This window comes from Amblyraja radiata, unplaced genomic scaffold (assembly GCF_010909765.2).
Source record: "Amblyraja radiata isolate CabotCenter1 unplaced genomic scaffold, sAmbRad1.1.pri scaffold_6_ctg1, whole genome shotgun sequence".
Classification (NCBI taxonomy): domain Eukaryota; kingdom Metazoa; phylum Chordata; class Chondrichthyes; order Rajiformes; family Rajidae; genus Amblyraja; species Amblyraja radiata.
In genome coordinates, this window is record NW_022630717.1 from 18,958 (window position 1) to 46,952 (window position 27,995).

At 46.3% G+C, this 27,995-nt stretch overlaps 1 protein-coding gene across 1 annotated transcript; it reads right to left on the minus strand.

The window, feature by feature from the left end:
* Nucleotides 1–1,194: 1,194 nt before the first annotated feature.
* LOC116970274 (zinc-binding protein A33-like) lies at nucleotides 1,195–24,334 on the minus strand. Its single transcript, XM_033016948.1, has 3 exons — nucleotides 23,907–24,334; nucleotides 23,763–23,815; nucleotides 1,195–1,249 (listed from the first exon to the last, which is right to left on the minus strand). The coding sequence occupies exons 1-3, from the start codon at nucleotides 24,315–24,317 to the stop codon at nucleotides 1,195–1,197; spliced, it is 519 nt and encodes a 172-aa protein (XP_032872839.1). The 5' UTR covers nucleotides 24,318–24,334.
* Between the last annotated feature and the right edge of the window lie 3,661 nt (nucleotides 24,335–27,995).

The following is a 27,995-nucleotide window of genomic DNA, read 5'->3' on the forward strand; positions in this document are numbered from 1 at the left end:
GATGACGAGAAGTCTGTCTCAGTGCACGTTGCCAACGCCAGCCCAGAGAGCAGAGAACACGTTGTAAAATAAAACTTCATTCACAGAAGTATTCACGTGTACACACCAGCGCCCAGCGTTCAACACATTCATTTTATGCAGGAAGGAACCGCAGATGCTGGTTTAAACCGCAGATACACACACACACAAAATGCTGGAGTAACTCAGTGGGACAGGCAGCATCTCTGGCGAGAAGGAATAGGTGATGTTTTGGGTTGAGACCCTTCATCAGTCTGCAGTTCCTTCTTTATATAATATGGGTGAATATGTTGACATATTCTGTTGAGCTGCTGCAAGTAAGAATTTCATTGTTGTGTCTGGGACATGTGGAAATAAAGCACTCTTGACTCTTGGATTGAAAGCATCTGTAAATGCTTGTGTCTCAGAACTGTTCTGTAGCTTTAGCATTTTGTACATTATTATATTTTCTAGAAACACCTCCACAAGTCCCATGGCATGATTTGGCACAGAATACATAAAGAACATTGCAATAGTCTTGGCGTGGTTCAGTCTGAGCCACAGCCCACTGTTCCAATGCACATTATAAGCTGATGGCACTGTGCTAAATGTCGCAACTCTCCCTACACACAAAGAGCAATTTACAGAGGCCAATTAACCAATAAACCCACATGTCTTTTGTATGTGGGAGAAAGCCGGAGCACCTGGAGGAAACCCACGTGGTCACGGGGAGAACGTGCAAACTCTGAACAGACAGCACCCAAGGTCAGGATTGAAGCCTGGTCTCTGGCCCTGTGAGACAGCGGCTCTACCCGCAGCTCCACAGTACCTCAGAAATATTAACCCTTTCCAGACACTGTATACTGCCCAACCTGCTGAATGCCCACAACGTTTTCTGTTTTTTGTTGGCAGTTTATGGTCAGACTCACATTCCAATCACCCATTCAACTGGAAAAACTAAAACAAAACACAGATGCTAAAAATCCAAATGGAAACACAATTCGTCATCAGTATTAGATCTGAAATGTCAGGTCTGTTTCACCTTGCAGATGCTGCCTGACCTGCTGAGTATTTGGGGCAATTTCCGCTTTTATTCCACATTTTAAGCCATGCATTTGGTTTGGGCCGCAGGTGTGGTAACTGGTCACAAAAGTCACTTATTAAATCAGATTCCCGCTGTTTCTACAATTGTCAAAGTTAATTCTCAAAGTTACAGCTGGTCTGTGGTCGCACCACGTGGCTTTGCTGCCATCTAGTGGCGGAACCAAGAAGTGACGCAGTTAACGCGTTGAAATGAACGGATCGACAGACAGCTCTAATAATAATAATAATAAATTTTATTTTTATAGCGCTTTTCTAAGACTCAAAGTCGCTTTACAATAGTAACAGACAATAGCAAACGGAGAAGCGGCGAACAAACAGCGCCAGCGTCCTCTCCGTGCAGCACATTAAGAAAGAATACAGACATAACAATAATAGACATTTAATCGGAATAACATATAATCGGAATATAACAAATAATAAAGACATCACAGAGACACAAATTAAAAACAGAATTCAATCCAAAAACAGAAAATCAAAAACACAGTGTGAAGAGAGAGCAGCGGCAACCAAATCGTGCCAGCGTCCACTCTCCCTTCACGGCAGCCATCTTGGACACAGACCTACAAGTCTACAGTTAGACAAAAAAAATCATCCCCCCACAGTGGATAGCACTGTGGGAGAAGGCACAATGTCCAGTCCCCACCCCATGTTCACCCCAAAGTCAGGCCTATTGAGGCCACCGCAATTGCCTCTACGGAGGCCCGATGTCCCTGGCCGTTCTCACCGGGTGGTTTTAGCCCCGGCGTCGGGAGAGTCCTTTCGGCGGCTGGGCCACTTGGAACGGCCGCTTCCTGGTTGGAGCCCGCGGCTGCCGAAGCCGACAAGGCCGCGCCGGTTTGGAGCTCCCAGGCTCCCGTTGTTGAAGTCGGCGCCTCCTCTCCGCTCCGCAGCCCGGAGTTGTTGCTCTCGGCGGTCCAGCTCGCCAGAGCTCCAGCGCGTCGCTCCAGCGCGGCGACCCAGGCAAGGGATCGCCCGCTCCGCTCCGCTCCAGCGCTCCAATGCTGTGCCGCCGCCGAGGCCGAGGTGCTGGGCGGTTCCCGCCAGGAAACGGCGCTCCAAGCCCGCAGGTAGGCCACGAGGACGGATCGACGGGCAGCCCGGAGAAGAAGCTGCCACACCGACCAGGTAGGGACCTAGAAATTAGGTTTACACCTACCCCCCACATTAAAAAGACCATATCCCCTACAAACAAAAAACAGGACTCAGTAAAAACTATAAAAAAAACGGATTTAAAACGGACGGCTGCTGGCTAGCAGCCGTTCACCAAGATGGCTCCTCCTCCTCTTTTGAACCTTTGGCCACCGCTATTAGGGAATCCCCTAATATTTTTGGTATTGTTGGTGAGAATAAGACGCATAAGCTATCTCTCTATGCAGATGATCTGTTATTATTCATCTCTAACCCGGAAAAATCTATTCCTGCAACAGTAGCACCACTTAATCAATTTAGTAGTTTTTCTGGTTATAAACTAAATTAAGTAAGAGTGAGCTTTTTCCATTAAACAATCAAATTTCGAATTATGGACAGTTTCCATTTAGATTGACTACCGACTGTTCTACTTATTTAGGCATTAAGATTACCAAGAAACACAAGGATCTATTTAAAGCCAATTTTATGCCCCTAATTGACCACAGTAGACAACAGTTTACTAAATGGTCACCAATGTCCTTATCTCTAATCGGCCGAATCAATGCTATTAAAATGTTTATCTTACATAAATGCTTGTATTTATTTCAGACGATACCAATTTTTATTGCTAAATCTTTTTTGACTCAAAAGTTTCTTCATAGATATGGCAGAATAAAAATCCCAGACTAAGTAAAAAATACTTACAGAAATCAAAAAAAGATGGCGGTTTGGCACTGCCGAACCTCAGATTTTACTATTGGGCAGTTAATGCTCGCTATTTATCCATTTGGACAAAAGATTTAGAAGCTACCCAATGCCCAGGATGGATAAATCTTGAACGTGATTCTATGCAAGGGCTATCATTGGCTTCTATTCTAGGGGCCTTGTTACCTTTTACAATTACGAGATTGAATAAGTTTACGATTAACCCAATAATAAGACATACATTCCGAATATGGTTTCAATTTCGTAAGTTTTTTGGATTGAATAATTTTATCTTATCGAGTCCTATCATATCTATTTTTTTCTTCCAACCTAATACTGATCAAGCCTTTCTGTTATGGAAGAGGAAGGGATTATCAGTTTTTCGTGACTTGTTTTTGGATGGCTGTTTCATGTCTTTCGAACAACTCTCCAATAAATATCATCTACCTCACTCACATTTCTTTAGATATTTACAAATTAGCCATTTTTTCAAGGCTACTCTACCCTCTTTTTCCTTACCACATCAAACCGAAATCTTGTAAAAAAATTTACATTTGAACACTTATCAGAAAGGTTTAATAACGACTATTTATGAGTTGATTTTGAAATTACAAATAGATACATTGGATAAAATTAAGAATGACTGGGAAAGAGAACTTCAAATTTCTCTGGGAAAGAGAACTTCAAATTTCTCTAGCTATAGAGAAATGGGAGAGGATTCTTCAATTAGTTAATACCTCTTCAATGTGTGCAAGACACGCTCTGATACAATTCAAGGCGGTTCACAGCGCTCATATGTCAAAGGATAAGTTAGCTTGTTTTTATGGTGATATAAATCCTATCTGTGACAGATGTAACTCTGAAGTGGCCTCACTGACTCACATGTTTTGGCCTTGCCCAACTTTGGAAAAACATTGGAAATAAATTTTTGACACTATTTCTGTAGTTTTAGGTACAACCTCAAACTATTACTGCAATATTTGGGCAACCAATGTTAGATTCTACTTATCTGTTCCATTCTGCCCATCGGCTGATTGCTTTTCCTACATTAATTGCCAGAAGATCTATGTTATTTAATGGGAAAGACTCTAATCCTCCTACCACGTTTCATTGGTATTCTGAAACGATATCATGTTTAAATTTAGAAAAAACATTAGGAGTGACATTGTTGAACCCTTGGTTAAATTTGATAGGACTTGGGGAAGCTTTATTCAACATTTTCACACAATATAAACTGTTCCCTCTCCAACCGTTATAATAGTTATTTTACCTTTATACCGTGGGACGGACTTGACGACAAACAGGGACTTCAATTGGGAAATTCTTTGTAGCCCAGATTTTGTTTTGCGTTTAGGGGGTTTTGTTTTTCTCTTTTAATTCTTTTTATGTTTTTGTTTTTATATATACAAGTTCTCTTTTAAACACTTAACCATATTTACATGGAGACCGGGAGGTCTATACCCAATGTGTATTTTGACACTGGACTCATACTTGGGTTATACCTGTTATTAATGTAATCCTGATCCCTATGTATCAATATCACTGTTATGTTTATCATTATTGGTTTTTTTTGTGTTGTTTTGTTTTTGTTTTTGAAAAAATTAATAAAAAGATTTAAAAAGGAACATAGCCGTGCTGTCCTCCACTCCTGTAGGCTGCGTCCGGTCCACGTGCTCGGCCTCCTGGAGCAGCGCCTGGTCCAGCCGGGCCCCAGTCTGCTGCGGGGCCTCCAGTGGCCCACTCCCCCGTCAAGGCCTTTTAGCCCCTTCCGCAGCCGGTCTGCGCACCGGCCCTCCCTCCCCTCCAGGCGGGTTCCAGTTAGCGGTACCCTGTACCTCTAGTCCAGAGGTCGGCAACCTTGTTCTGCATAGGGGCCAGGACGCATGTTTGTGAGCAGATGGCGGGCCACATGTAATCACGTGAACACATGGATACTGCCCCGGATGGCAGGCATCAAATCACATGTACAAAGAAGGTAGACAAAAACGCTGGAGAAACTCAGCGGGTGAGGCAGCCTCATGCAATCCTTGCGTGTCTCATCCGCTGAGTTTCTCCAGCATTTTTGTCTGCCTTCGATTTTTCCAGCATCTGCAGTTCTTTCATAAAAACATAGAAATTAGGTGCAGGAGTAGGCCATTCGGCCCTTCGAGCCTGCACCGCCATTCAATATGATCATCCAACTCAGTATCCTGTCCCTGCCTTCTCTCCATACCCCCCGATCCCTTTAGCCACAAAGGCCGCTTCTAACTCCCTCTTAAATATAGCCAATGAACTGTGGCCTCAACTACCTTCTGTGGCAGAGAATTCCAGAGATTCACCTCTCTCTGTGCGAAAAATGTTTTTCTCATCTCGGTCCTAAAAGATTTCCCCCTGATACTTAAACTGTGACTCGTTGTTCTGGACTTCCCCAACATCGGGAACAATCTTCCTACATCTAGCCTGTCCAACCCCTTAAGAATGTTGTACGTTTCTATAAGATTCCCCCTCAATCTTCTAAATGCTAGCGAGTAAAAGCCGAGTCTATCCAGTCTTTCTTCATATGAAAGTCCTGCCATCCCAGGAATCAGTCTGGTGAACCTTCGCTGTACTCCCTCTATGGCAAGAATGTATTTTCTCAGATTAGGAGACCAAAACTGTTCTTAGCCGAATGGCGTACTCCTGCACCTATTTTTTTAGGTTTCCTCCTCCCCTCCCCTGCATTGATTGCAGCTTCTGCCTCCCCTCCCACCGTCCAGTCTTGAGTTCCTCGTCTTTGGGATGCAAGGGGAAACCCACGCGGTCGCAGGGAGAACGTGCGAACACCACATAGACAGCACCCAAAGTCAGGATCAAACCCGGGTCTCTGACACTGGGAGACAGCAGGTCTACTCTCTACACTGTGTGCTGCCCTAGAACCCTATTCCACAAGATGGTGCAGTGGAAGCTATATCCATCTCTCCCCCATCCTATTCTCCGACCAGCCTGACTGTCCCCCTGGTTATATTTTACTTTGTACGCCTCATTGTCACCTTCACCTCAGCCAACAATGACCCATTCTACATTTTCCTTGAACTTTGTCCCCTTTGATCTTGCGTTTCACACCTTACCCTTCCATACCTCCGTGTCTCCCTCTCCTGACTCTCAGTTTGAAGAAGGGTCTCGACCCGAAACCTCACGCATTCCTTCTCTCCAGAGATGCTGCCTGTCGTGCTGAATTACTCCAGCTTATTGTGTCCATCTTGGGGGAAACCTCCAGATGTGACGCCAGCCCTTCCTGTCCCCACCACAGATGCCGCCTGACCCACGAGGCCCTCCAGCACTTTGTCCCTTTTTCCAGAACCCTCCCCCCACCCGCCTGCAGATCTACCCTAACACACAACACAAGAAGATAAGACACAAAAAGGTGGAGTAACTCAGTGGGTCAGGCAGCATCTCTGAAGAAACAGAATAGAAACATAGAGAATAGGTGTGACACATTCCCCTACCCTGCCACAAAGTCACAGAGTGAGTCTAGAAGTGTGAGGGGGGACCTCATTGAAACATACCGAACAGTTAAAGGCTCGGATAGAGTGGATGTGGTGAGGATGTTACTTAGAAAATAGGTGCAGAAGTAGGCCATTCGGCTCTTCGAGCCAGCACAGCCATTCAACATGATCATGGCTGATCATCCAGAATCAGTACCCCGTTCCTCCTTTTCCCCCCATATCCCTTGATTCCGTTAGCCCTAAGAGCTAAATCTAACTCGCTCTTGAAAACATCTAATGAATTGGCCTCCACTGCCTTCTGTGCCAGAGAATTCCATCGATTCACAACTCTCCGAGTGAAAATGTTTTTCCTCATCTCAGTCCTAAATGGCCGACCCCTTATTATTAAACTGTGACCCCTGGTTCTGCCCCCCCCCCCCCTCCAAACATGGCGAATATGTTTCCTGTATCTAGCTTGTCCAATCCTTTAAGAATTTTATATGTTTCTATAAGATTCTATCAGAATGGGTGACTTTTCGGGTCGAGACCCTTCTTCAGACAAGGACGAGGTGGGACACATGGAGCCTGGTATCTCCCGTTTTGAAGATTTTTGGTGAATTATTTAATCCCGATCGTCCTGACCTTTGTCCAGGTTTCTGTCTCCAGCCAGCACGTAAACAGGCCATTCGGCCCATCAGGCAACTGCCAGCCACCCCTCCACACCCATTAACCCACAAACCTGCATGCCTTTGAAGTGTGGGAGGAAACCCATGCAGTCACAGAGAGGACGTGCAAACTCCAAACAGACAGAGATACAGCGTGGAAACAGAACCTTCAGTCCACGCCGACCATTGAACACACTAGTTATCCCACTTTCTCATCCACTCCCTACACACTAGGGGACAATTTATTAGTTTCCACTAGTGGGAGAGTCTAGGACTAGAAGTCATAGCCTCAGAATTAAAGGACATTTTTTAGGAAGGAGATGAGGAGAAATTTCATTGGTCAGAGGGTGGGTCTGTGGAGTTAATCTGTAGAATCCGCCTGTGGAATTCTTTGCCACAGCAGGCCGTGGAGGCCATGTCAATGGATATATTTAAGGCAGAGATACAGTGCCCTCCATAATGTTTGGGACAAAGACACATCATTTATTTATTTGCCTCTGTACTCCACAATTTGAGATTTGTAATAGAAAAAAAATCACATGTGGTTAAAGTGCACATTGTCAGTATTATTTAAGGTTATTTTTATACATTTTGGTTTCACCATGTAGAAATTACAGCTGTGTTTTTACATAGTCCCCCCATTTCAGGGCACCATAATGTTTGGGACACGTGGCTTCACATGTGTTTGTAATTGGTCAGGTGTGTTTAAATGCCTCCTTAATGCAGGTATAAGAGAGCTCTCAGCACCTAATCCTTCCTCCAGTCTTTCCATCACCTTTAGAAACTTTTATTGCTGTTTATCAACATGAGGAACAAAGTTGTGCCAATAAAAGTCAAAGAAGCCATTATGGGACTGAGAAACAAGAATAAAACTGTTAGAGACATCAGCCAAACCTTAGGCTTACAAATCAACTGTTTGGAACATCATTAAGAAGAAAGAGAGCACTGGTGAGCTTACTAATCGCAAAGGGACTGGCAGGCCAAGGAAGACCTCCACAGCTGATGACAGAAAAATTCTCTCTATAGTAAAGAAAAATCCCCAAACACCTGTCTGACAGATCAGAAACACTCTTCAGGAGTCAGGTGTGATTTGTCAATGACCACTGTCAACAGAAGACTTCATGAACAGAAATAGAGGCTACACTGCAAGATGCAAACCACTGGTTAGCCGCAAAAATCAGTTTGCCAAGAAGTACTTAAAAGAGCAACCACAGTTCTGGAAAAAGGTCTTGTGAACAGATGAGACGAAGATTAACTTCTATCGGAGTTATATTGAGGCAAGAGCAAAGCATGGAGGAGAGAAGGAACTGCCCAAGATCCAAAGCATACCACTTCATCTGTGAAACACGGTGGTGGGGGTGTTATGGCCTGGGCATGTATGGCTGCTGAAGGTACTGACTCACTTATCTTCATTGATGAAACAACTACTGATGGTAGTAATTTAATGAATTCGGAAATGTATCGACACATCCTATCTGCTCAAGTTCAAACAAATGCCTCAAAATTCATTGGCCGGCGTTTCATTCTACCACAAGACAATGATCCTAAACATACTGTTAAAGCAACAAAGGAGTTTTTCAAAGCTAAAAAATGGTCAATTCCTGAGTGGCCAAGTCAATCACCCGATCTGAACCCAATTGAGCATGCTTTTTATACGCTGAAGAGAAAACTGAAGGGGACTAGCCCCAAAAACATGCATAAGCTAAAGATGGCTGCAATACAGGCCTGGCAGAGCTTCACCAGAGAAGACACCCAGCAACTGGCGATGTCCATGAATCACAGACTTCAAGCAGTCATTGCATGCAAAGGATATGCAACAAAATACTAAACATGACTACTTTCATTGATATGACATTGCTGTGTCCCAAACATTATGGTTCCCCGAAATGGGGGGGGGGGGGGGGGGGGGGGCTTTGTATAAACACTCCTGTAATATCTACATGGTAAAACCAAAATGTATAAAAATGGCCTTTATTATAATCTGACAATGTGCACTTTAACCACATGTGATTTTTTTCTATTACAAATCTCAAATTGTGGAGTACAGAGGCGAATAAATAAATGATGGGTCTTTGTCCCAAACATTATGGAGGGCACTGTAGATAGATTATTGATTAGTACGGGTGTCAGAGGTTATGGGGAGAAGGCAGGAGAATGGGGTTAGGAGGGAGAGATAGATCAGCCACAATGGAATGGCGGGGTAGACTTGATGGGCCGAATGGCCTTCTACTCCTATCACTTATGATTTTTACCCCAAAGGGGACGATCCCCTTTCCCTCTCCTCTCCCGGTGCACTAACACCATCCGACACAACACACCACCTACACACAATTTGTAGCGTTTACCGAAGCCAATTAACCTGCAAATCTGCACGTCTTTGGAGTGTGGGAGGAAACCCACCGCAGGCAGGTCACAGGGGAAGGAACGCACAAAGTCCACACAGACAGTACAGTACACCGGCCCCCGGCGCTTCATTCAATGTCCCCCCACGCTACCTCCAGTGTTGAGCAAGACCAATTTTATTTCAATACGTCCGATCTGTGGCGGGGGGGGTGGTGAAGAGACTCCCACATGCGTGACTGTGTTGAGGGAAGGGGGAGGACACAAGGGGGGGGGAGGTGAAGAGACTCCCACATGCGTGACTGTGTTGAGGGAAGGGGGAGGACACAAGGGGGGGGAGGGGAGGTGGAGGACGGTACAAAGACAGTCCACACCGTGCCACCTGTCTCGGGCCCTACGGGGACAGATGCCTACCCTACGCCCCCTCCTTTCCCCGACCTTCCATGGGTCTCGATCACGCGCTCCCCAGCGACTAATATTTGCCCCCCTCCACTCCCCCGAATCCTCCTCCAACTCTCTCTCCTCCCCTCTCTAACCTCCCACCCTCTCTCTCTCCCACCCCCCTCCTCAGTCCTCCCCCTCCTCAGTCTTGCCCATTCTCCCTCTCCGCTCCTTCCACTCTCCCCCTCCCCCTCCAATCCTCTCATTTTCTCCTCTCCTCTTAACTCTTTTCTCCCCCCTCTCTCGCCCCCTCCATTCACGAATTAGCTGCGGGATTATCGTGCAAATCTGTGGTTCCGCCCGTGCGTCCGTAATTTTGGTGTAATGCTTTTATTCACGTTTGTTGTGCCATGTCTAGCCCTGGTTTTGTAATTTGTTTAATTTGGTTTAGAGATACAGCGCGGATACAGGCCATTCGGCCCACTGAGACCGTACCGACCAGCGATCCCCGCACATCAACACTATCCTACACACACTATGGACAATTTACATTTATACCAAGCCAATTAACCTACAGAACTGTACGTCTCTGGAGCGTTGGAGGAAACCGAAGATGTCGGAGAAAACCCATGTAGGAATGTACAAACCTCGCACAGACAAGCACCCGTAGTCAGGATTGAACCCGGGTCTCTGGCGCCATAAGGCAGTAGATCTAACGCCAGTTTAGTAAGTTTAGTTTATTGTCACGTGTACCGAGGTACAGTGAAAATCCTTTGTTGCATGTTAACCAGTCAGCAGAAAGACAACACATGATTACAATTGATCCATCTACAGTGTTTAGATACATGATAAGGGAATAACGTTTAGTGCAAGGTATAGCCAGCAAAGTTCGACCAAGGGTCATCAAAGAAGTAGATCGTAGTTCAGGACTGCTCTCTGGTTGTGGTAGGATGATTCGGTTGCCTAATAACAGCTGGGAATAAACTGTCCCTGAATCTGGAGGTGTACGTGTTCACTCTTTTTACACTACGCCACCATGCCACCCTAAAGATGCTTTATAAAGATATTTTATTTTTGCTCCAGTAAAATTATTATCATTATATTTATTTTATTTAACACATTTTTTTTTAGAAGTAAAGTACATTACATTAATACAAGCCAAATATAACTTCTTACATTTCTTGTACCACTTCATTTTTTAAGCTTTCAAAAGAGAAAAAAGTAAAGAAAGTGAGAAAGAGTCGTGATTGTGTGAAAAAATTATCAAGAAAAAAGACACATTACGCGAAGTTAGAGAAAAAAGTTAAGAAATAGGCCGTAGAAAAGAAAAAAGAGAAAATGAAACAAAAGCTCTATTAAGAAGACAGAGCAGAAAGGGATATACCAACTTCGTATGTTTCATCCCCCCCATACCAGGTCCTGAAACCATTTATTTTCAGTACTGTTGCACCTTATAGTTGTAGTAAGTCGATAAATGCAGACCACGTCATTTGGAAGTGGTCTGATTTGCCTGCAAGAAGGAGTCTCATATCTTCCAGGTGTAATGTTTCGAACATATTTGAAATCCACATGTTTATTGTCGGTATAGGGGCGTTTTTCCAGAATTTAAGTATGTTTTTTTCCCGTTATTAACCCGTAATTAAATAGATTATTTTGAAACACAGTTAGTTCAGGGCTGCCCTCCATTGTTCCAAAAATAATCAATTCTGCTTTTGGTATCAATTTTATTTTAAATAATTTTGTGAAGATTTCAAAAATTTCAGTCCAAAATTTTTGAATTTTTACACAAAAAACAAATGAGTGCGTACAGTTTTGGTCTCCTAATCTGAGGAAAGACATTCTTGCCATAGACGGAGTACAGAGAAGGTTCACCAGACTGATTCCTGGGATGGCAGGACTTTCATATGAAGAAAGACAGGATAGACTCGGCTTGTACACGCTAGAATTTAGAAGATTGAGGGGGGATCTTATAGAAACTTACAAAATTCTTAAGGGGTTGGACAGGCTAGATGCAGGAAGATTATTCCCGATGTTGGGGAAGTCCAGAACTAGGGGTCACAGTTTAAGGATAAGAGGGAAGTCTTTTAGGACCGAGATGAGAAAATCATTTTTTACACAGAGAGTGGTGAATCTGTGGATTTCTCTGCCACAGAAGATAGTTGAGGCCAGTTCATTGGTTATATTTAAGAGGGAGTTAGATGTGGCCCTTGTGGCTAAAGGGATCAGGGGGTAAGGAGAGAAGGCAGGTACAGGATACTGAGTTGGATGATCAGCCATGATCATATTGAATGGCGGTGCAGGCTTGAAGGCCGAATGGCCTACTCCTACAATACAATACAAATTTATTGTCATTTGAGCCCCAGTGAGACTCAAACGAAATTTTGTTTCCACGGCCATACAAACAAAAACAATGTCCTACAGACATACACACAATTAAGTTCACACAAACATCCATCACAGTGGACCCACTGTGTTGGAAGGCAAAGTCTTTTCTCTCCCCTGCTCTCAATTTCTCTCCCGATGTCCAAGCCCCAGGCGGGTGATGATAAGTCCCACGGCCATTTTAGGCCGCGCGGGGCGATTTACGGCCCCGCTCCCGGTCTGAAAGTACAAGGTCGGAGCCCCAGCGTGCGACGGTGAGTCCCACGGCCATGAAGCCGCGCCAGGTGATGTACGGTCCCGGTCCGGGTCGTTCCAACCCCGCGACACGGGCTGGAGAAGTCGCGTTGCGGGAGCTCCGGGAAGCGGTCTCTCTCTCCCCCCGGACCCGCGAGCTCCCGATGTCCCAGTCCACCGGACCTGCGGCTGCGTTGCTGGAGCCTCCGAGCCCAGGAGTCGAGTCGCAGCAGCGAGTCACCACCGCTCCCCACGTTCCGAGGCCGGCCAGCCCCACGATGGTGAGTGGTCCGCAGATCCGCAGTCTCCCGAGCCCCCGAGTCGTTCAGGTTGGAGGCCGCTCCACGGTGCTAGGCCCCAACGACAACGGAGACCCGACAGGGAAAAGGTCGGGTCTCCCGAACAGGGAAGAGATTTTAAACGGTCCCCCCCCCCCCCCCACCCCCACACACATATACACATTTAAAACCAAGCTTAAAAAAACACAAACACTACATTTAACTAGACAAAAATAAAAAAAGACAGACAGGCTGTAGGAGCCGCTGCAACGAGTCGCGCCGCTACCAGGAACTAGGTGCACTAGCGTGCACCTATTTTCTATGTTTTTCTATGTTTTCTATAGTAACTCCAGCAAATTATGGGGTGAAATGATTCTCAGAATAGTTTGCATGATACGGTGTTGTGCCATGTGTTGGAGAATTGAGTGACGGACGAGGTGACGTCAGGTGGCAGCCTGTTTGAACTTCCTCATTCGGGAGGAAGTGGATGTACTTGTGGATACAAAGTGTTGGAGTAACTCAACGCTTTGGGTATCATTCTTGGGGGAAACCAGCTGAGTTACTCACATTGCACTTTGCGAAATTGCTCGCAATTTGTTTAATTTGACGACACAGAGTGGAAACGAGCCCCTCGGTCCACCAAGTCTACGCCGACCAACAATCTCCGCACACTAACACCATCCTACACGCACTTCGCGTAACTCAATTCAATCTCCCTCATATAATACTAAATAATATTAAAAGACATAAATAATATTAAAAGACATAAATAATCTGCCGGAAATGGCAGGGGACCGGGGGTCAAATGAGATGGAGGAACTGAGTGAAATCCAGGTTAGCCGGGAAGTGGTGTTAGGTAAATTGAATGGATTAAAGGCCGATAAATCCCCAGGGCCAGGTAGGCTGCATCCCAGAGTACTTAAGGAAGTAGCCCCCAGAAATAGTAGATGCATTAGTGATAATATTTCAAAACTCTTTAGATTCTGGAGTAGTTCCTGAGGATTGGAGGGTAGCTAACGTAACCCCATTTTTTAAAAAGGGAGGGAGAGAGAAAACGGGGAATTACAGACCAGTTAGTCTAACGTCGGTAGTGGGGAAACTGCTAGAATCAGTTATTAAAGATGGGATAGCAGCACATTTGGAAAGTGGTGAAATCATTGGACAAAGTCAGCATGGATTTATGAAAGGTAAATTATGTCTGACGAATCTTATAGAATTTTTCGTGGATGTAACTAGTAGAGTGGATAAGGGAGAACCAGTGGATGTGTTATATCTGGACTTTCAGAAGGCTTTTGACAAGGTCCCACATAAGAGATTAGTATACAAACTTAAAGCACACGGTATTGGGGGTTCAGTATTGATGTGGATAGAGAACTGGCTGGCAGACAGGAAGCAAAGAGTAGGAGTAAACGGGTCCTTTTCACAATGGCAGGCAGTGACTAGTGGGGTACCGCAAGGCTGAGTTCTGGGACCCCAGCTATTTACGATATATATTAATGATTTGGACGAGGGAATTGAATGCAACATCTCCAAATTTGCAGATGACATAAAGCTGGGGGACAGTGTTAGCTGTGTGGAGGATGCTAGGAGGCTGCAAGGTGACTTGGATAGGCTGGGTGAGTGGGCAAATGCATGGCAGATGCAGTATAATGTGGATAAATGTGAGGTTATCCACTTTGGTGGCAAAAACAGGAAAGTAGACTATTATCTGAATGGTGGCCGATTAGGAAAGGGGGAGGCAACGAGACCTGGGTGTCATGGTACACCAGTCATTAAAAGTAGGCATGCAGGTGCAGCAGGCAATGAAGAAGGCGAATGGTATGTTAGCATTCATTGCAAAAGGATTTGAGTATAGGAGCAGGGAGGTTCTACTGCAGTTGTACAGGGTCTTGGTGAGACCACAACTGGAGTATTGCGTACAGTTTTGGTCTCCCAATCTGAGGAAGGACATTATTGCCATAGAGGGAGTACAAAGAAGGTTCACCAGACTGATTCCTGGGATGTCAGGACTTTCATATGAAGAAAGACTGGATAGACTCGGTTTGTACTCGCTAGAATTTGGAAGATTGAGGGGGGATCTTATAGAAACTTACAAAATTCTTAAGGGGTTGGACAGGCTAGATGCAGGAAGATTGTTCCCGATGTTGGGGAAGTCCAGAACAAGGGGTCACAGTTTAAGGATAAGGGGGGAAATCTTTTAGGACCGAGATGAGGAAAACATTTTTCACACAGAGAGTGGTGAATCTCTGGAATTCTCTGCCACAGAAAGTAGTTGAGGCCAGTTCATTGGTTATATTTAAGAGGGAGTTAGATGTGGCCCTTGTGGCTAAAGGGATCAGGGGGTATGGAGAGAAGGCAGGGATGGGATACTGAGTTGGATGATCAGCCATGATCATATTGAATGGCGGTGCAGGCTCGAAGGGCCGAATGGCCTCTACTCCTGCACCTAATTTCTATGTTTCTATGTTTCATATATACCAATTTCTAAAACACCTCTATCCATCTACCCGCTATAAATATTATGTCGGATTTTATTTGTAAATACATTTTAATTTATATCTATATCAAAAGTAAGATCTTGACCACTTCCGATGTTATTCCGCCCTTCTATCTCCACCTATCCCCAAACTCGCCTTTACGCTGCTGTTGAATTCCGCACCAACACCGCGTGTCGCGTTGTTACTCGGGGGGAGTTTAGGACCCGGGGGAGCCCGGAGCTCAGGACCCGCCGCCCACCCGCGGCTGCTGCTGAACCCGCGGGAAGAGAGATTGTTTCAATCTTTATATTTTCACTAAAGTAATTTCTGTTCCGTTGCCGGACGCGGTTAACGCGTTAAAATTGACTGATCGACAGACAGACAGACAGACAGACAGACAGCTCTGATTTCAGTTGCAGTTTATTTCACTCTTCCCACATTTACATTTTTTTTACACACCCGGAGCGGAACCGGAGCAGATTCTCAGCCACTGGTTTACATCCCAAGGCCCGAAGAAAGGATAAAGTTTCTCCGTGAATTTATTCCCAGTGAAGCTGTGGAGATGGGACTTGGTGTCCGCGTCGTAAAATGAAACTGTCCCGGACTCGTAACTGAGATAAACTCCCAGCCTCCCGGGGATGAGACGGGCGGGGAGAGGGGATGGAGGGGAGGTGAATGCATCAAACCTGTCACCCCAGCGCCTGATGCTCCAGACTCCAGTCTCCGGGGTCAGATCCACCCCTCTCTTCCTCTCCACAGACTCTGCGGCGACTCCCAGACTCCAGTACTGATTCCCCGTCACCTCCACCTCCCAGTAATGTCTCCCCGATGTGAATCCCTCCGATCCCAGCACAGACGCACAGCCTGTAAACCTCTTCCCGGTGTCAGGGAGACTCCTCCGGGTCCGGGTACATCTCACCCTCTTCCGATCCTCAGACACCTCGAGCAGCAGATGCGCTGTTTCCACATCCAGGGTGACGGAGACTGGGGGGAGAAGCAGAGAATCAGAGAGTCCCCGGGGGTCGGGGGGAGGCTCGGGCAACGCGGCCCCGGGACCGGGGGAGAAGCCGCTCGGCCTCAGGCACAGGCGGGCGGACAACTGAAAACTTGACCGGGGTTTCACCCCAACCACATCAGGTGGACAACAGATATCTTTACCAGAGATTTTATCCAGCGATGGAGAGGTGGAATTTCGTGGGGTGGGGGAGCGTGGACGGGGAGGACGAGTGCGCAGAGTGAGGAGGATTGCGAGATTGCGGTGGGGATGGAGAAATGAAGCGGGCTATTCATATATGGAAGCAGATCGGAGCAAGAGGATATTGAGGTGAGTGGAAATTTGAGGTTGTTAAAGAGGAGGTAGAGGTGTGGGGTGGAGTCGCCATGATCATAGTGAATGGGAGGGGGAGACATGAGGGGCCAGAGGACCTGCCTCTGTTTCTTTGAGTGGAGGGTGAGATAGAGGGAGGGGTGGCTTGGACCATGGAAGGAAGCAGAGGTTGAATGATCGGGTGTTGGACAGAATGGGTGGAGACTTGTGGTTGAAGGGTCGCTGAAAGAGAGGGGATTCACGGGTGGACTTGATGGGTGTGTACAACCAAGAACACACTGATCTCATTGTGAACCAATATATGAACTTCACTGAGGGACTTGACAATGTTCCGCATGTAAGGCTGGTCCAGAAAGTGAAGGCAGGTGGGAACGAAGGTGAGCTTGAAAGATTGAACCAACATTGGCTTGGTGGTTGGAGGTAGAAGGAGCACTTTTCTGCTTGGAGGTCTGTGACTGGTGGAGTGCAGCAGATATCGGTGCTGCAACCTTTGCTGTTTATCTTCTATTTTCATGGTTTCGAAGTGAATGTCGGAGTTATATCTGGTAAGTCTGTGGAGGACGTGACACTTGTGGATAGTGAGGGAGGTTGTTAAAGTCTGCAGCAGGGTGTCGGGTAGATTATCAAAAACATTATTCTCATTCAGGGTTACAAATCTAGAGAGGGCAGTTTTATGGTGAGGGGAAGGAGTGGTGTGGATCTGAGTGGTGAGTTTTCTTCACACTGAGAGTGTTTGTTATCTGTAACAAGCCACAGAGGGGGTGGTGGAATCAGGTGGAATCACTACAGTTAAGAGGTACTTAAATAAGTGACGTGTAGAATATAACCAATGTAACGTGGGCAAACCGATTAGTGTAGCTGGGATATTTGTGGACATGGACTTGATGGGCCGAAGGGCCTGATTCTGTAATGTACCACCATGGCTCTCAGCTCCAAGAGCACTGAATGACTGAATCACCACACCACCGGTGCAGGGAATTCCAAAGGTTCCCCAGTCTCTGCGTGCAGTAATGTCTCCTTATCTCTGTCCTACATGGTGCAGCCCACATTCTGAGAGGGTGCCCGCTCTCCAGACCCCTCAGACAGGGGAAACATCCTCGCTGCATCCAGCCCACTGAGCCCTGTAAGAACTTTGTGTTTCACTGAGATCTCCTCCAATACACCCAAACATTCGAGTACACGGGCCTAGTCTACTCAACCTCAACCCTCACAGCAAACTCATTGTCCCAGGAACAAGTTGCTGCATTTCCTCTGTGTCAAGTCTGTCAATTTATCGGTACGCAGGAGCATAGGAACACAAGAAAACAGGAGCAGGATTAGGATCCGCTCCTCAGGCTTGCCCCTCCATTCAATGTGATCATGGCTGATCTAAGCTGCCACCAATTCCTTTTCTGTGTGAGTACCCCATAATCTTAAATATTGGATCAATCAAATATGTATTTGTAGCCAAGTTGCACATATCGAATAACTCAGCCTTTTACCACGACCTTGGACACAACATTCCAGATATTCACTGCCCTCTGAGAGATGCAACTTCTACACACCGCATGAGAGGCCGCTCTGGAAGGTTGTATCTCATGGAATCCGGGGTGAACTAGCCGATGGAATACAACATTTACCTGAAGGTCGCAGACAGAGGATGTTGGTAGAGGGTTGTTTTTCAGACTGGAGTCAGAGTCCACTGTTGTTCCTTATTTATATACACGATTGGGTGTGTATGTAGGTTGCACGGTTAATCAGTTTGCAGATGGAACTAAAATTGGTGACATTGTGGAGAGTGAAGAAGGTTATCTGAGAGTAAATGGGATCCCTGTGAACTGGCCAATGGGCTCAGGAACGGCAGGTGGGATTTATTCATGTGAAGGTGAGGTGATGCGCTTTGCTGAGACAAACCAGGGCAGGACATACACAGTAAACGGGGAACTTTATAGAACTGAGAGATCGCGGGCTGCAGGTACACAGTGGCATGGAAGATGCAACAGGGACAGGCAGCGTGGTGAAGAATGTGTTTTCATAGGTCAGGATATTAAATACAGCGTTTGACACAATAAGATAGTTAGCAAATTAGAGAGGGTGCAAAAAGTATTTACAATTATTTCATCAGGTCTGAAGGGCTGGGTTATAAGGAGACGTTGGACAGGCAGGGACATTTGTCTTTGGAGCACATCCAGGTGTTTTTATAGATGTGTATAAGATCTATATAAGGTGCACAGATAGGGTGAATAGCCACAGTATTTCACCCAAAGCAGGAGTATGAACGTCTGACTCTGTGATGCTTCCCAGCTGATGGGTTTAGTGGTATCTCCAATTTCCCTTCAGTCCAAAAGACCATTAATGTTTGCATCTAGGTATTGCTTAAAGATATCAGAAACAAGAATAATGGAAAAGGTACAAGCTTTACCTTGCTTGAAGTCATCAGATGTTTCTTTGAATGCCGTGTTGAACGAAACAGGGCAATGAAACTTTTCAATTGGCAAGGCTTCATCTACCACCGACAGTGGTTTGGCTTCCTCACGAACCCTGCAAATATTGAACAGCTGGTTATAAACTGAGCATTAGAAATGTTTTAAGGTGTTCCACAAAACACTTACAATGTTTCTGTCAAGACAATGTCCTACCTTCGCTTGCGACCAGCTTCCTCCTGAAATAAATAAAACACAAATCTCAATTGACTGAGATGAACTGTCCTCATCCCGACAGCGGGAATTTAACCAAATTTCTACAACCCTCTGATCATTCCCATTTCCCAACTCTTTATCGCCACTGTCATGCAGAGAGAAAGCGGATATTGCCGCAGAGATGTAGAACGATGGGGGAAAGCACAAGGTATGTTCATGAGAATGACGTCTCCTAATCTGAGGAAAGACCTTCTTGCCATAGAAGGAGTACAGAGAAAGTTCACCAGACTGATTCCTGGGATGGCAGGACTTTCATATGAAGAAAGACTGGAGAGACTCGGCTTGTACACGCTAGAATTTAGAAGATTGATGGGGGATCTTAAAGAAATGTACAAAATTCTTAAGGGTTTGGACAGGCTAGATGCAGGAAGATTATTCCCAAAGGTACACAAAATGCTGGAGAAACTCAGCGGGTGCAGCAGCATCTATGGAGCGAAGGAAATAGGCGACGTTTCGGGCCGAAACCCTTCTTCAGACCATGGCTTGGACCATGGCAGGAAGCAGAGGTTGAATGATCGGGTGTTGGACAGAATGGGTGGACACTTGTGATTGTAGGGTCGCTGAAAGAGAGGGGATTCACAGGTGGATTTGATAGATGTGTACAGCCAAGAACACACTGATCTCATTGTGAACCAATAAATGAACTTCACTGAGGGACTTGACAATGTTGCGCATGTAAGGCTGGTCCAGAAAGTGAAGGCAGATGAGATCCAAGGCGAGCAGGTGAAATGGACCCAAAATTGGCTTGGTGGTTGGAGGTAGAAGGTAGCGGTAGAAGGATGAGTTTTCTGCTTGGAGGTCTGTGACTGGTGGAGTGCAGCAGAGATCGGTGCTGCAGCAGGGATATCAAATCAAGAGTGCAGGTTTATCTTGAGAGCAAGGAATTTTAAAGTGGATCTGAGTTGTAAGTTTTCTTTACACTGAGAGTGGGTGATATCTGGAACATGCTACAGAGGAGGCGGTGGTGAGATCTAATCATTATATTTGAGGCACTTATCTAGGTGAGGTGCAGAAGAATACCAATGTAATGTGCGCAAATCGATTAATAAAGCTGGGAAATAGGTGGACATGGACATGATGGGCCAAAGTACCTGACGCTGTAATGTACAACCAAGGCTCTCAGCTCCAAGACAACTGAATGACTGAGTGTCCACAGCCACCGGTGCAGGGAATTCCAAAGGTTCCCCAGTGTCTGCGTGCAGTAATGTCTCCTTATCCGCAGCCCACATTCTGAGATGGTGCCCGTTCTCCACTCCCCTCAGACAGGGGAAACATCCTCCCCGCATCCAGCCCACTGAGCCCTGTAAGAACTTTGCGTTTCACTGAGATCACCTCCAATACACCCGAACTCTTGAGTACACAGGCCTAGTCTACTCAATCTCACCCCGCACAGCAAACTCATTGTCCCAGGAACAAGTATTGTTAATCTTTGCTGCATTTCCTCTGTGTCAAGTCTGTCAATTTATCGGTACACAGGAGCATAGGAACACAAGAAAACAGGAGCAGGATTAGGATCCGCTCCTCAGGCTTGCCCCTCCATTCAATGTGATCATGGCTGATCTAAGCTGCCACCAATTCCTCTTCTGTGTGAGGTCTGAAGAAGAGTTTCGGCCCGAAACGTCGCCTATTTCCTTCGCTCCATAGATGCTGCTGCACCCGCTGAGTTTCTCCAGCATTTTGTGTACCTTCGATCTTCCAGCATCTGTAGTTCCTTCTTGAACAGATTATTGCCGATGTTGGGGAAGTCCAGAACTAGGGGTCACAGTTTAAGGATAATAGGGAAGTCTTTTAGGACCGAGATGAGAAAATCATTTTTTACACAGAGGGCTGCAAATCTGTGGAATTCTCTGCCACATTAGTTAGTTGTGGCCAGTTCATTGGCTATATTTAAGAGGGAGTTAGATGTGGCCCTTGTGGCTAAAGGGATCAGGGGGTATGGAGAGAAGGCAGGGATGGGATATTGAGTTAGATGATCAGCCACGATCATATTGAATGGCGGTGCAGGCTCGAAGGACCAAATGGCCTACTCCTGCACCTATTTTCTATGTTTCTATGTCATAACTGAGAGGATGGAACTTAATGAAAAGACTGGGCAGCTCGTGGGATTTCATCTTTAGAAGTTTTCAGGTATGATGAGAGGGAATTTAATATTATCGGTGGATTTAAATGTGTGGGGATGAAATAATATCTCAAATCGAAGGGGAGACCAATAATCAAAGTTGAAATGTAACGTGGTCTTCAATAAATACCTAAAGGAATGCAGTCATGAGAACATGGACCTCACTTGCATTGGAGGGACTGAAGCCAACAGCAGAGATAAATTTAAATGCAAGCGGTGATAATTGCTCGGTTCTAAGCTTCCCCCCAGTCTAGTTTCAGTAAAAACACTGAATCAAGCACTTGAATCAATTAATTGTATTTTACCAAAAGCACGTCACAGATCACACACTGTACCTATCCCACCGTGGGTTCGATCCCTGCGTCTATCTGTTCAAGCCCTCTAGGCCTCGCACAGACAGAGGCACTCCAGGATGGTACCTGGTCCTGAGCGCTCTTCCAGAAGATGGGCCCTGAGCCTCATGACCAGGGACTTTTATATGCCCCGCAAACTCGAGGGGCCAAACCACACGGGGGTTGTTTCTTAATCACCCAATTACAAATATCGATTAACCCCATACATAACAGGCATTTCCCTAACCCAATGATACAACAATTCAATACATTGTATCCACAACGGACTTCAAGATGAAGTCAACTTGGAAACATTTACCCTGATGAACAGAACTCTCAGACAAGGCTCAACACCCCATCCAATCAACACTTAGCAGAGTCAGACTCTGCAACATTATTTACAAGCTATTTACAAGGTATATGTCTGGTTTGCAGCCATCCAATCCATTCTATGCATTTTGTACCAGATTGACAGGATTTGCAAGGCTTCCCATTCTTTGCTTGCAAATTGTAGCAAAGTTCCAGACTTCCTGACATCTCTCGCAGCCTGTCCCAGAGAGCAATTCCAATTTGACCAAATCTCCCAGCAAACCCTGAAACTTAACCCCATTCTGAAGTCCTGGCTGGTCCAATTTAGCCAGGATTAACAGTGGGGTAAACACATTAGGGCTCATGGAATTTGGGATATAGTTACCGGGTGTGGAGAATAGATAGGAGGGATGATGAGTGGAGCAGAAATCTTGACTGGTGTAGAATGGGATGTCATTCTATGGTGAAACAAGGTGCAGAAAACACACAGAGCAAATTCCCCCAAGGTGACCACCCACTGCTGTTGGGAACCGGATATAAATGATCAATCTGATGTGTGCGCCACGTTCTAGATTTCAATGTTAATCCCCACAATGTGGTCATGGCTGATCTAGCCCAGGACTGAACTCCTCCTCTTTGCCCCATTCCCGTCTATTACAATTACCCTGATTTTTCAAAAATGTATCCTCTGGTTTAAAATATGTCTAACATGTAAAACCTCTCAGAGTCTCTAGTTTGGAGAATCCCAGATATTCACTGCCCTCTGTCCATTCGTGGTCCTTGGGATCAGATATAGGATCACCTGTCATTGTTCTAAACTCCACATAATATAAACACCTCTCTACATTCCGGCCAGACAGTCCTGAGATCCCACAGATTCAGCGGGAGGCCAATTAGTTTCTGAACAACAACAGCTGGAACAGAGGGAACATTTACCCTGTTCTCAATTACTGGTAATTGCAGCATTTATTTCTGAAATGTCACCCACCATTTTGTGACTGTGCACTTTCATTTCACCAAACTGTACTGTAACCCCTCACCTTCAAAAACACCAGACTGTCTTTTTGATCCATCTGTTGCTGCAACTTTAAGAGTTCCTCCTGAATGGATTTTAAATTCTCTTGAATCTTTCCAAGATTTGTCTCCATTGTATTTAGAATCTTCTTCTCTTCCTCCCGGATATCTGCCAGTGTGCGCTGCTCTTTCTCAGTGAGAATCAGGTGCAGTTCTGCATACTGGGATGTGATCTTGGACTGAAGGTTGTGTGACTGTTCCTGTGAAATAAAAGGTGAAGATCAACATATAATGTCACTGGTTGTGTTTCCGCATGACTTTAACGGTGACATTTGGCCTGTGCATTTTTCAATTGCTTTGGCAATTCAATAGTTTGTCTAATGTAGACAAAAATGCTGGAGGAACTCAGCGGGTGATGCTCGAGACCCTTCTTCAGACTTCACGAAATATCGTGAGGGTAATGTTATAACTCATCAATCCTCTACCCCAATACAATTCCCTGCTGCCTATTCCTTTTCACGTGCCCATTCATTCCCATTTATCCTTCCATCACCCACTTTCCCAGGGAGTATAACAGTCACCGATTGACCATTGAACCAGCGTGTATTGGGGACGTGGAAGGAATCCGACGCGGTCACAGGGAGAAGGCGTGAACCACACGGGCAGCACCCGAGGTCAGGATCGAACCCGCTCACCAGAACTGGGAGACAGCAGCACTACTTGTGTCACTGCGCTGCCCTATTATTACACGCGTCACAGGGATCAAATCTACACAAGATCAGGAAATCGAAACTTAAAACTCTCACCAGAACTCCAGAAATCTTCTGTTTCTGTTGCTGCTCCATTCGCTGGATCCCTGATTTCTTTTTTGTGAGAGACTGGATGGAAGATTTCGCCTGATCCTGGGATTGTGGTTGAAAACCAAAGAATAAAAGTGTTAGATAATAAAGATGGAATTAAACAATGATGCGATCAAAATCGGTTTGCTTTTACCTTGTAGGTTTCGACAGCTTCTTTAACCGGCATGAAGCGGTGATCTCTGTGTTCCCGCGCATCTCGACAAATCACACAGATCAGCTTCTTGTCAGTTTCACAAAACAGCTTCAGTTCTTCCTGATGTTCCTCGCACTGAAGTTTACTTTCCTTCTCTGTACGATTCAGGCTCAGTGTTCGAGCTTTCTCAGACAGTCTCGCCAAGGCCCGATTCACCCTGAGGGTGCGGTCTGTAAACACCTCTCTACATTCCGGGCAGGAGTTTCTCACCTCCCTGTCCCAACTCTGTGTGATACAGGAGCGGCAGAAGTTGTGCCCGCACTCCAGTATAACCGGATCGGTGAAGAAATCCAGGCAGATGGGACAAACTGCCTCCTCGGTCCAACTCTCGACCTGGTCTTTCGCAGCCATTTTAATCCTCCACGTCCTGGTTCAAAACGCATTCCCATTCGCTGAAACTGCTGACGCCCTGCAGTAATTAATTGGAGCGCCGGAGGCTGAAGTGCATGGGATCAAGAGGTGAATGGATAGGGTGAATGCACAGTCTTTTACCCGGAGTAGTGGAGTCGAGAACTAGAGGACACAGGTTTGTGGTGAGAGGTGCAAGATTTAATCGGAACCTGAGGAACAATATTTTCACACAGAAGGTCGTGGGGAAATGGAACAAGCTGCCAGAGGAGGTCAGTGAGGCTGGACAACAACATGTGGGCGGGGTTTAGGACCCGGGGGAGCCAGGAGCTGTGGAACGATCAATGAAAGGGGCGGGGCACGGCTGAGGGGAGGCGGAGCTCAGCCCCGTCAATCACAGCCCTGACCAGAAAGCCGATGTCATTTGTAATCAGCTTCGGGTAAATTTCATTCCCTGAAACTAAAGTTTTTCCAGTTAAATGGGTGATTGGAACGTGAGTCTGACCATAAAATGCCAACAAAAAAAACAGAAAACGTTGTCGGCATTCAGCAGGTCGGACAGTGTACAGTATCTGGAAAGGGAAGGGTTAATTTTTCTGAGGTAATATGGAGCAGCAGATTGAACCACTGCCTCACGGGGCCAGAGACCCGGGTTCGATCCTGACCATGTTCAATGTTCGGAACGTGCACATTCTCCCGGTGACCGCGTGGGTTTCCTCCGGGTGCTCCGGTTTTCTCCCACATTCAAAGGACATGCGGGTTTGTAGGGTAATTGGCCCTCTGTAAATTGCCCCAATTATGTTGGGAGTGAACGGGAAGGTGGGATAACAGAGACCAAGTGTTAATTGGTGATCGATGGTCGATGTGGACTCGGTGGGCCGAAGGGCCTACTTCCATGCTGTATCTCTAAAGTAAAGTAAGTTCCACTCTGGTCAGAAAATCAACCTTGCACTGCCGCTCAACAGAGAAAACAAGTCGTCATCAATACTGCACAGGAACAGGCCCTTCAACACACAATGTCTAGCTTATGGAAGGACCATTCAGAAGCCTGATAACATAGGGGAGGAGGCTGTTCCTGAGACTGGTAGTACGCGCTTTCAAGATTCTGTACCTTCTGCCCGACAAGAACAGTGAGAAGAAGGAATGACCGGGGTAGAACAAGTATTTGATTATGTTGGCTGCTTTTCCATGATGAGGGATGATCTTAGAAGGGATGTAAAAAAATCATGAGAGGAACAGATCGGGTAGCCGCACAGAGCCTCTTGCCCAGAGGAGGGGAATCAAGTACCAGCGGACATAGGTTTAAGGTGAGGTTGGAAAGGTTTAATAGGAACCTGAGGGGTAACTTTGTTCACACAATGGGTGGTGGGTGTATGGAATGAGCTGCTGGAGGAGGTAGATGAGGCGGGCACTATCGTAACGTTTCAGAAGCATTTAGACAGGTACATGGCTAGGACAGGTAAGAGGTATGTGGGCCAAACGCAGGCAGTGCAGGTCGGTTCAAGAATCTAATGGTTGTGGGTAAGGAGCTGAGAATGGGAGCTCTGATGAACCTGTCGGTTTTGTTGACGGCCACATAGAATCAGAACATTTCCTTCATCCCACATCAGACTGGAATGCCTCCTCCGTATATGCCTCGACCACCACTCCAGCAGCGCGTTCCAGGCACCCACCACCCTGTGTGATAAAACATGCTCCGCACATCTCCTTGAAAGATCCCCTGCCGTGTTAAAATCTATGTCGTCCCGTCAATGACTTTTCCACGCTGGGAAAATAGCCCTGAATCATTCCAAGCCGAGAGCAACCCGGCGGGGGGCAGCCGAGAACGAAGGGGGACACGGCGCGGGCGCCTGGTGCGGTGGGGCCTGGTTCACCGCTGCGGGGAAATATAGACTGTTCCATGAACTTCTCGCAACCTAACCGGCGCCCACTGTACCGCCCTGGTCAGGTCTGTACCGGGTTCCTGGCAAAAACAAGGCATTTCACTGATCCGAGGTACATTGAACAATAGAGTATGATTGTTTGAGAAAGAACTGCAGATGCTGGAAAAATCGAAGGTAGACAAAAATGCTGGAGAAACTCAGCGGGTGAAGCAGCATCTCTGGAAAGAAGGAACGGGTGACGTTTAGGGTCGAGACCCTTCTTCGTTACTGTGCCTGGTATTGAAGTGATGTTATTGTGTCTGGTATTGAAGTGATGTTATCACCCTTCTCCAGACTGGTATGGGGGTGGGGGAGGGGCGGGAAGAAGAAAGGAGGAGGCGGAGACAGTGGGACGTGAGTGAGCTGGGAGACAGCAAGGACTAGCTGAAATTGGAGAAGTCAATGTTCATACCGCTGGGGTGCAAATTACGCAAGTGAAATATGAGGTGCTACTCCTCCAATTTGCGGTGGGACTCACTCTGGCCATGGAGGAGGCGAGGTCTGTATTTTACCGGATTGCATGCAAAAGCCAATAATCCCAGTCACGAGGTACACGTGACAATAGAGTATAATTGAATCATTACATTCAAGTTTACACATGAGATTATTAAATAAAAATCGAGCGTATAAGAAGGAACTGCAGATAGACACAAAAAGCTGGAGTAACTCAGCGGGACAAGCATCATCGCTGGAGAGATGGAATGGGTGACGTTTAGGGACAAGACCCCTTCTTCATTGCAGTGTCTGGTATTGAAGTGATGTTATTGTGCATAGTCTGAGACCAAGCGTAGGCTTGGCGATAGTTTCGCCTCTGGCTGTCTCCTCCTCCTTTTTCCTTTCTTCCCCCCGCCCCGCCCCCCCCCCCCCCCCCGCGCCCCGCCCCCCCGCCCCGCCCCCCCGCCCCCCCCCCCCCCCCCCTCCAGCATTTTTGTGTACAGACAAATTACAACGTTTGCACGCGTTTTAACGTTTTTCCACGAGTACTCTCTGGAACGATAGGTGATGAATGTCCAGAAGTCGAAGTCACCGCATGAATAAATAACACTATTAAATGTACAGATACTGACCATGTGTGAATGAATAGCTTGCACGGTTGTTTGTTTGTTTTGTCTGTCTCTGGGTCTATAACTCAGCGGGACAGGACAGGCATGGAAATAGCCAACGGAGAGGTTGAGAAGGTGTTTCTTCCCAGAGGCCATTCGGACTGTAAACTCCTATCTCCCCAGGGTTTAACTTTACTGAACGTTTTTCCTTCCAATATTTAATATGTAAAATAATATGTGTGTGTTTATGATTGTGTTTATAGTTTGTTTGGTTGTTTGTTTGTTTGTCTTTTTGCACAAAGTCCGCGAGCATTGCCACTTTTCATTTCATGCACATCTAAACTTGACTTGACAACCCTGGCCGACCAATCATGCATCAGCGGGCGGGTAATCGTGGTCTCGGCCGGCCAATCACACGTTAGTGGGCGGGACATGGTGATCTGGACCGGCCAATCACGCGTCAGTGGGCGGGTCGGTGATGTCAGAGAGAACAAAGGATTTTGTGAATGGAGCTTTAACTGGAGCGCGCTCATGAGTGACGGCAGGTTAACGAGCAAGTGTTTACGAGGCCTGTCCCACCAGTACGCGACTGACTCCATTCGGCAGCAAAGATCCCATAGCGGAGCTATAGGATCTTTGGTGAATGTTATTTGTTTTAGAAGGAACTGCAGATGCTGGAAAATCGAAGGTGCACAAAAATGCTGGAGAAACTCAGC

Excerpts from the sequence above, each read along its gene's own strand:
- LOC116970274 (XM_033016948.1), bottom strand. The coding sequence starts at position 24,317 with ATGGCTGCGAAAGACCAGGTCGAGAGTTGGACCGAGGAGGCAGTTTGT. Across the intron at positions 23,816-23,906 it reads AAGCTGTCGAAACCTACAAG|GATCAGGCGAAATCTTCCAT; the intron begins GTAAAAGCAAAC and ends CCACAATCCCAG. Across the intron at positions 1,250-23,762 it reads AAAAAGAAATCAGGGATCCA|ATGGCAGCAAAGCCACGTGG; the intron begins GCGAATGGAGCA and ends TTCCGCCACTAG.